Raw genomic sequence first — 10045 nt, 5'->3', positions numbered from 1 at the left:
AAATACTGAATTATATTGTATAGAGTCATTGAATACACTGTAGCCAGTAAATAAAAATGAGTCCATAAAATATGCCATGCCAGTATAGTTTTTGTTTGTAGTACAGAGGCCATTCCCGGAATATATCAGCTGTGTCATTTTAAAAATTCTTGAATTGAAAGGAAATTTTTCATTTCTAATTCCAGTCTCTTTTTAGAAATTAGTCATGCTGTCATAGATGCTACTTCATATATTGCACTGAAAAGTCTGTTTTTTGCTTGTGCCCAGGTCATTTTGTCGAATGTCAAATAAACATGTACATCTGACATAGTGTAGTTGTCAAAAGAAAAACACTTGTTTTTTAGACAAGATTCTTGTAATTATTGTCTCTTGCAATGATTTGGCTTCACAGTTTTGCATCCCATAAATCCTAACCATTGCTATGAGTGGTTAATAATGGTTTTCACACAGTTCCAAGATTGTATTAATTTGTGTACATGTTGTTATGTGATGGACTGGCATCCCATTAAGGGTGTCTTCCTGTGTTACACACATTGAGTTCCCCAGAATATGATCCAGATCCTTAACAGTTTGAGATTACTGAACATGAATAAGCATTTTTAGAACTCTTCAAGAAGTAGCATTACTCATTCAAAACTTTTCTTTATGTCTTACATATGAGCTGTTTTTGAAATTATTTTCAAAATCTGTAATATTGTTGTGCTTATGGTCCCATTTAAATAGTATGCGTGGATGTCTTTATGTGTATTCATTTACTTGCTTCTGTTTATATGGTATTTTAAATGTGTCCGCTGTAAGAAATGAGCCAAATTGTGGTATGACCAAGCAAATTTGCTTTAAAAAGCAATTAATCAAACACCCAAGAATTCACATTTAAAGATAGGATAGCATTTTGTATATTCTTTTTTTACTGTGTTTGTTGTAGATTTCAGATTTCACATTGAAGCATGAAGATGTTTAGGAGAGATGGCATTGAAGTTTTTAACCAGGATGTTCAACAAGATTTTGGAAGGTGAGAGGATGTCTGAGGAATAGAGAAGGAGTGTGCTGGTACAGATTTTTAAGAATAATGGAAATGTGTAGACCTGCAGTAACTACAGGGGAATTAATTTGATCAGTCATGCCATGAAGTTATGGGAAAGAGTAGTGAAAGCCAAGCTGAGAGTGGAGGTGACCATCTGCGAGCAACAGTAAGGTTTCATGCTGAGGAAGAGCACCACAGACGCATTATTTGCTTTGAGAATGTTGATGAAAAAGTATATTGAAGGTCAGAAGGAGTTGCATTGTGTGTTTGTGTATTTAGAGAAAGCGTAGGACAGGGTGCCGAGAGAGGAGTTAGGGTTAGGGTTAGGGTATTGTATGTATTGTATGAGGAAGTCAGGTGTGTCAGAAAAGTATGTGAGGGTGATGCAGGACATGTATGAGGACAGTGTGACAGCAGTGAAGTGTGCAGTAGGAACGACAGACTGGTTCAAAGTGGAGGTTGCAGTGGTGACAGACAAGTTGAAGGACGAGGTCAGACAGGAGTCTCCCTGGACTATGATGTTTGTGGAAGATATTGTGATTTGTGGTGAGAGTAGGGAGCAGGTTGAGAAGAGCCTGGAGAGGTGGAGGTACATGCTGGAGAGAAGGGGAATGAAAGTCATTAGGAGTAAGACAGAGTACATGTGTGTGAATGAGAGGGAGGGCAGTGAAGTGGTGCGGTTGCAGGGAGAGGAGGTAGAGAAGGTGGAGGAGTTCAGTTACATGGGGTCAACAGTGCAATATAATGGAGAGTGTGTTAGAGAAGAAAAGAAAAGAGTGCAGGCAGGGTGAAGTGGGTGGAGAAGAGTGGTAAAAGTGATTTGTGATAGAAGGATATCTGCAAAAGTATAAGGGAAAGTTTATAGGACTGTGGTGAGACCTGCGATGTATGGTTTAGAGACAGTGGTATTGAGTAAAAGACAGAAGGTGGAGCTGGAGGTAGCAGAGCTAAAGATGTTGAGATTTTCATTGGGAGTGACAATGATAGACAGGATTATAAACAAGTTTATTAGAGGAACAGGGCATGTAGGACATTTTGGAGACAAAGTGAGGGAGGCTCGATTGAGATGTTTGGACATGTGCAGAGGAGGGACATGGGGTATATTGGTAGGAGAATGCTAAGGATGGAGCCACCAGGAAGGAGGAAAAGAGGAAGGCCAGGGAGGAGGTTTAAGGGAAGTGGTGAGGAAAGACATGCAGGTGTCACGCGGCGAACACGGAGGCGGAAGTAGAAGCCGGCATCTTTATTAAAGGAAGAAGGCAAAGCCAAAGCAAAACACCCGCAGAGCGGAATAAAACCGGCAACAGGCAGTTATTTATGTAATGTCCGCGGTGAGGCGTGGAGGAAGCGCAACGCGGAGGCAGCGACGGAGAGGCGTCGGAAATCCAAGGTGCGCTGGGGAAAAAAGCCGTCACCGTGGGGAAAGCGGGGAATCCGGGAGCAGAAGGCGCGTAGCGGGAAAGGCTGACGCGGCGAAACACCACCGGGAACCTGCACAGACACACACGAGCAAAACCACGTACATGCAATAACCGACAACCAGTGTGTGTGTGTGTGAGGGAGTTTTATAGGTGGCCTGGGATTGATCCCAGGTGTTCGGGATGAGCCCGATTGCACTGAGCCCCGTGCGGGCGGGGCATGCACGAGAACCGGAGCGAGGTGCGGCCGGGAATCCCGGGTTATGACAGCCTCCGCAGGGGGCGTGGCAGGGGGATTCCTGACAGCAGGTAGTTGGTGTAAAAGAGGCAGATGTAGAGGACAGGGGGGTATTGAGACGGATGATCCGCAGTGGCGACCCCTAATGGGAGCAGCCGAAAGAAGAGGAAGTTGCAGATTTCACATTGTCGATTCTGCGCTTCCAGCTGATATTAAGAGGCCATAGAGCATTACTACGCCAAAACAGACTTTATTTCTCCCAAAACATTTTTTTTTACATTTTATATACTGTATATTCCTTATTTTTAAACATGTACAAATAGCACAAGATGATTAAACAATTCTTAATTACATTAAACAGTGAATATTGCACTAAATTGTTTTTACATTATTGAAAATCTGTTTGTAAACGTATATCTAAGTATTCATATATGCATTTATTAGTATAAGTATATTCTTCCCACTTCTTTTCAGCTACTCCATGTGAGCCTGAATCCAGAAGGCAAAACAACAGACTGGGCATGAAATACAATGAAGACATGGTGGGAGCTGGCTGTGAAGGGAGCTATATTTGTCTCCTACACAAATAAAAAAAAGAAAATGGTGAAATGCAACACAAAAGCACCATGCAAGATTATAAGTGCCATAGAAAGGGATACAACAATCTACAAAACAAACTGCGTCATACCGTTCCACAGTATGGCCCAACAGGTGGCGTGCTGGCATCTGGACCATCATAAAGTTTCAGATAGTTGTTCTGGCAGTCTCCAGGGTCATCAATGCTGATCTGGTTAAATGTAACTGTTATAACTCTTCCACTGGGTGCTCTAATACCCCACTCACAGTGAGTGCCATTTGGATAGGTACCAGGATAATCTGGACTGGTAAAGGAGCCATGGTCTCCATACAACCTACCACCACAACCTTGGAGGAAAATGCAGTATGTTAAAACTGATAGATGGAATATATAGGAATTTCAGCCTCTTGGGTAGCAAAATTCTATTGCAAGCTACTTGTGGAAGAACATTTTAAAGTGTCGGATGTGCTGCACCATAAAGATTAATCTCACTGCTGCAAGGGCCAAGTCAATAAACAATCAATGAGAATTCAAGGCCATGTTCCAATTTGCATACTGTGCACTAAACAGCTTGCACAAAATATTCCAGTACACTTGAATACAGTCTGCTCCTTTTGTGTTTTCTGCAATTAGATCGTGTTTATATCTAAAGCAGAGACAATGTGCCTGAACCAGCAATCAGGTTTTTGCATGTAATTTTAAACAAATCCAATTATATACACTTTCATTCTAAAATTGCATCCAGCAATTATACTTTGTGGCCATGTCATGGCCAGTGTTTAAAACACTCTGAAAATCAAATTGACACACTGTGCATTTCATTATTTTATCAGTATGTGCTTACCATGTGGGGAGGAAGTCCAGGTGATCTCAAAGCCATTTCGGGTGGCAGAGAAATCACTTACGAACTTCAGGAAGAGTTCATTGGCCCTGGGAAAGACAGGATTGGGTAGTGTACTTCCACAGAACTTGCCTAAAAGAGGAGCTGTAGCTGTGCTGCCATTCCTCACCTAAAACACAAGCAGGGAACATGACTGCACATTTAAACTCTAATAATATATAATATGGCGGTCGTGTAGCAGCAGCAGTCGTAGATATGTAAGTTAAATATTATCAAATCTCAAGTCAAAATCACAAACATCAGGCGGAGATCGATAGAACAGTGCAGGACAATTAAACCAATAAACAAATAAAAGTAACCAAAAACTGTAACAAAGCACAGGAAAACCTTGAAAAGATAATGAGTGAGAATACTGGCTTAATAATCAGTCATCTTTAGACCAGAATTGGATGTAAATTTGCAAAACTCCTACAAAAAATTTAAAACTCCTAAATCGACTAAAAAATACTACATAAGTAACGTCACACAAAAGTTATAACTGATTCAAATAATTTGCTTGGTGATATGATCCATTACTTATCCTCCTGTTCTCACCTCTAGATAGTCATAGCTGCAAGACAGGTGAGACTCCACATCAAAGCTGTCAAAGAACAATGAGATGGAGGTGTTCTGAGGTGAGCGAAGGACAATGTCGCAGTTCATATTATGAGGATACACTGCAGGCCACCCAGGGCTCTTGAGGTAACCATCAGACTGCTCATATACTCTGCTACATCCTTGTTAACAAATATAAATACAATGACTTTCATTTAGCTACAAAAAAATATATAAACGTTAATAAATGTTGCATGATCTGTAAAAGCTATCAATGCTGACACACCTGCCACTTGGTAGGTCAGACTAAAGCCATTGCCAGTCATAAAGATGTCAGATTGGAAATTGAGGTGCATGGTCCTATCATAGCTGTAGAAGTCAGGAATGTGTGAGTCTGAACCACAGAATTTATGTGACTGTCCATAGTCTCCCTAAAAAGAGAATTATATTAAAAAAGGAGAAAAACTCACTGTTGTAATACAGGGACAGAAACTAAAATATGACCAGAGTGTTCACTAAATACATTTAGAGCCTACCAGAGGCCAGTCTTTCATCTCCAGGAAGTTGCCTAAGCAGCTCTGGCTGGGCTGCAGATGGAACTGCTGGACTGTAATTTTCACTGACTCCTGTAGTGGAGCATCAAGAACCCAGCGGCAGAAGGTGAAAGAAGGGTATGCATTGGGGTAGGATGGAGAAGTGATGGTCTGAGCTGTGGTTGTGACATTATATAATCCACCACATAGTCCTGTGCAGATGCAAAAAAAAAAATAATATATATATATATATATATATATATATATATATATATATATATATATATATATATATATATATATATATATATATATATATATAAATATATATAAATATAGAAATAGAAATAAATTTAAAAAAGAAAGAAAAACGAGTGTAGATCAAATACCTATTTAAGTATGCTAAGTTTTAGACTAATACTTAATTAGATTATTTATTACTTGCTTATCTGTATTGTAAATGTATTGCACTGCCCCAGCCATGGTAATCACTGTAAAATCTAAGGATTCATGCAGTTATATCGTAGATGTAACTCAGTAACTATCACGGGACAAATCATATGGAACAGGAGTCTGTCTTACTGTCGATTGCACTGTAGGTGGCGTTAAAGCCTCTGAAAGCCACTGAGCCATCAGTGACAAAGTGCACAGTCAGAAAATTACTCGCTGACACAAAGGCAAGGGGAACAATTGTTCCACAGAATTTTCCAACCAGTGGGGAATTAACTGTATCACCATCATAGACCTAAGGAGGTGGATCAAACAAAAAGTTGAAAAAGAGAGACATGATATAATAATATAGCAAAACATTTTCATATTTCATTGAACTGTAGTAAAACTGTAGTAAAGCCCAAACTCAATAACATAGATCAGAACTTTTTTTGTTTGTACCTTGATGTAATCATATGGACATGAAGATCCACCCTCCAATTCAAAAGTGGTGAAAGAGAGGCTGACAGCTTTATTGGGGTCAACAGCGATGGTCCAGAGACAGTTTAAGTATGACTCGTACTTTCCATTCAGATCAATGTCAGGAGAACCAAACATTCCAGAGGAGGAGGTCAGGTAGCCTCCACAACCCTGCTGAGGTCCTGAATAATCAAGGCAGGGAGAATATGCAAGCTTAAATGAGTGTGCTTTACTAGTTGGCGAACGTGGCATAAAAACACAGCAGGTGGCAGTAGCTGTCCAGTTACGAGAATTTCAGTATTCGTGAGGCTTAACAGCACACTTAATAAAAATCTGGGTACACTGAATAACCTGACCATAATCAGCATCATATGAATTTATGAAAGTTTCCTTATTGTACTAAACAGATACATTGTCCAATGTCCCTCATTCATCTTACTTCTAAATTCAGCTTACACTAAGGGATTAAATAAAACTTTGTAAAAGAAATCAGTGTATGGGAATGACAGCGTCTTATCAAGTAAACAAACATAACAAGTTTAAAAAATACAGATTAAGCCTGCTGCAGAATGTTCTAAGCTGGTTAATAGGTATGCATGCATGCAATGGGCTTCAAATGAATTTGTTAAAATTGAACAGTAAGGAAATTATTTACAGGAAATAGACAAATCATTTATTTTGTTGCTACAAATTTCAAAGGGATACATAATGAAAGCACTGTAGTTTTGTTTCTGGCCTCTCACAACAGACACTGATAGTAGAACCTTTTTCCCCCAAAGTGAAAAGCAATGGCATGAATACACTTGATTGTAACACTAAGTAATGCTGAACATGCCTGGAACTGGAAGACAAAGAGCAAGTATAAAGACAGCTTGTTTCTATTGTTCACTAAGACAGTAAAATTGATCTGTCCAGGCAAACTCAGCGCTCTAAGGCTCAATGTTTAATGTGAACTGATTATTCTAAAAATGCTGGCACATAGAAACAATAGCTGTTTTGAAGCAGCAGATGTTTGCACTGTAAGAAGCCCAGCTTGGCCTCTCCATTCTCTAACCATGTTCTAATGCCTCCATATGATTTACTCTGGAAATATTCTAGTGTTCCTATCTATTATAGAGCAGTTATGTATCTACGCAATACAATAGCTAATTAAAAGTCAAAATAGGGAATGCAGTTCTGAATAAAAATCAGTATACAGTCAGGGTGTCCAAACACTGTACCTAAAGTTTCTCTGTAGGTTGCCCTCCAACCTTCAGCAGCAACTGATGAATCTGTTTTGAACACAAGAAACATCTGATTTGTTGAAGACCTGAGAGCTGGCGGAAGCACACTGCCACAAAACCGTCCAAGGAGTGGGGACAGAGTGTTTGGTCCATCATAGACAGCCACATAGTCAAAGCTACAAGTAGAAGAGGCTTCAAGGTGGAAAGTGTTGAATCTAGGAAATAGGGCATAATACCATTTTTATTAATAGTAGCACTACATAATTACCCAGAAATATCCCTACGGATACAAAACATTATGTTTGCATTTAGTGCTAGCACGTAACAAGGACATTTGGATACAGAATTTAAAGACAACGGGAAAGGAAACACTTCCTCTCTAAAACATGAGAAACAGTGTCTCAATGCCGTCACACAAAAGGTGTAGCACCTGCAAAGGAAACAGATGTTACAGTATGTATTTCTCACTGCATAACCGGCACCTCAATGATGAACTGAAGATGGAGGATGACACAGAGGATACAAGTGAAACAGTAGATAATGTTTTAATAAAGATTCTGAGTCAAGTATATATAACATAGACTTACTTGAGTTCAATAATGCGATTGTCTTGTAAGGAGATGTGATAGGTGCAGTTTATGTTGTGGTGGTAGTAGATGACTGAGTGTGCAGGACTGCCAATTGTTCCAGAAGTGCCATTAAAAACACCTCCACATGCTGTAAACACAAAAGTCATATCAATGACCACTTACATTTTGAAAAACATTGTTTGGTTAGAAATGCCACCTGTTTTTTTACAACAAAAGACACTTCAATCATACACTACTTATTAAACTAAGGTATGTATGGGCTGTCTCACAATATGTGGGACTAATATAACACATCATACCCCATTTTATAGTATTCCAGACATTAAATAGTTTCATCCAACAAAGAACATTTTAAAGATTGTGTGCTACAAGACATCAGAAGGCAAAATGTCCGACTAGAAGGAAGCCAAAATTGTTTAAATAAATGACATAACCATCCAATGAATGTGAGTGACTGTCTGTGTGTGTGTGTTTGGGTGCGCTCTCAAATCTCCTTTTTTGTTTAAAAAGTGCTGAGTCCTTTCAATCCAATCATTCCACATTTTTGCACTCAATGGAAGGCTGTGACATTCCTGACATTGGTAAACAACCTTAACCCACAGTCACACTGCCAAAGCTACAGGCATACCAGTACTATAATGAATCTCTTAATTAATAGCCAATAGCCATGGTATTGGATTTTGTGCATGTGCATATACAGTTGTTTGAATATGAATGTCCACACATAGCTGTCCACACATTGCTATAGTCATTATTCACTGTACACACACACTCACACATATATAAATGCCTCTGTGTACCTGTACTATGCAATGACAATAAAGTTCTATCTATCTATCTATCTATCTATCTATCTATCTATCTATCTATCTATCTGTCTGTCTGTCTGTCTGTCTGTCTGTCTGTCTGTCTGTCTGTCTGTCTGTCTGTCTGTCTGTCTGTCTGTCTGTCTATCTGATTACCAACAACATAAAATATATTTATATTTTTAAATAATACTCACGAAAGGCCATATATTCAGCCAGGAAGCCATTATCATTAATGATGGAATCAGAGTAGAAGTTGATGAGCATGGGACCGAAAGAGGAGAATGGTCCAGGGATGGTGTCACCACACAGCGTGGCTACAGGGTTTTGGCTCTCTGAAGAGCCCTTGTAGATCTTTATTCCATCATAGGAACATGTTGAGTGAGCTAGAACAGTCACCACAAAAGAGTATAGTTTAAGGGCTTGTCTTCCTTGTCATTTACTTTTTAGGTGACAATATTCAGTTGTATGTATTTAAAATTCAGTGGAGTGATTTTTTGAAATTTGGTGACTTTACAGATGACCTACCCTCTATCTGGAATGTTTTAAAGGTGACTACAATGACTGTCTGGTCTCCTGCATCTAAAAGGTAATTACAGTTGGAGTTTTCAGGGTAGTGATCTGGATAGTTAGGGGATACAACACGACCTGCAGGGGCAGAGAAGTTTGCACCACACCCTGGAAGATAGAGAAGACCAGCAACATATGTAACACAAAAATACAACAGATGCAAATAGGGGGAAATTTACAGTATGCACAACTAAAATAAAGGCCCAGTGTACATACGGGTAAAGAAGAAGGCTGAGAAGCCCTTGCCAGGTGTTTCAGTTGATTGAAAACGGGCAGTTATGGTGTTGGAAGGAGCAATAATGGGAGGAGGAGCTGTGGTGCCACAGCCTGTTGTCAATAGAGCATTATCTTGCTGTTTATCTCCAGCCCATACCTGAAAAAGAAGCATAAGTTATACAAACATATGAAACCCAAATACTCATGGAAAGTTATTAGCATTCATTTATGCGAATGTAATAGTTGTATAAATATCTCAAACTTCACCTTAATGTAACTGCTCTGGCAATGCCCACTGGAGTCAGGTATCTGAAACTCACTTGCAAAAGCCATTTCCAAGTGATTGCCCGCATGACCAATGATGGTCCATGAACATTCAGTATTAGATGGAAAATTTTGGGGGTAATTGGGGGACTTGATGCTACCCAGGTCAGCATGTATGACCCCACCACATCCTGAAAAAAAAAAAAAGAATCAGTATCAGAAAGAATGACAGTTATACTGTA

At 39.4% G+C, this 10045-nt stretch overlaps 1 protein-coding gene across 1 annotated transcript in view; it reads right to left on the bottom strand.

Moving 5' to 3' along the window:
* Window positions 1-2914: 2914 nt before the first annotated feature.
* Window positions 2915-10045, bottom strand: part of cubn (cubilin (intrinsic factor-cobalamin receptor)) — a 29474-nt gene continuing 22343 nt past the window's right edge. The window contains exons 53-66 of the mRNA XM_083557148.1: window positions 9807-9994; window positions 9540-9696; window positions 9282-9431; window positions 8951-9139; window positions 7945-8074; window positions 7355-7572; window positions 6117-6316; window positions 5808-5970; window positions 5229-5437; window positions 4979-5123; window positions 4693-4874; window positions 4102-4267; window positions 3369-3604; window positions 2915-3258 (exon numbers count right to left, since the gene is read on the bottom strand). Of these exons, the coding sequence (XP_083413274.1) occupies window positions 3151-3258; window positions 3369-3604; window positions 4102-4267; window positions 4693-4874; window positions 4979-5123; window positions 5229-5437; window positions 5808-5970; window positions 6117-6316; window positions 7355-7572; window positions 7945-8074; window positions 8951-9139; window positions 9282-9431; window positions 9540-9696; window positions 9807-9994 (2441 nt within the window). The 3' untranslated portion in view covers window positions 2915-3150. The remainder of the gene's footprint in view (window positions 3259-3368; window positions 3605-4101; window positions 4268-4692; window positions 4875-4978; window positions 5124-5228; window positions 5438-5807; window positions 5971-6116; window positions 6317-7354; window positions 7573-7944; window positions 8075-8950; window positions 9140-9281; window positions 9432-9539; window positions 9697-9806; window positions 9995-10045) is intronic.

This window comes from Silurus aristotelis (genome assembly GCF_946808225.1).
Source record: "Silurus aristotelis genome assembly, chromosome: 1".
Lineage (NCBI taxonomy): Eukaryota > Metazoa > Chordata > Actinopteri > Siluriformes > Siluridae > Silurus > Silurus aristotelis.
The sequence above is the reverse complement of the archived record's forward strand: the minus strand, read 5'-3'. Positions and strand labels throughout refer to the sequence as shown.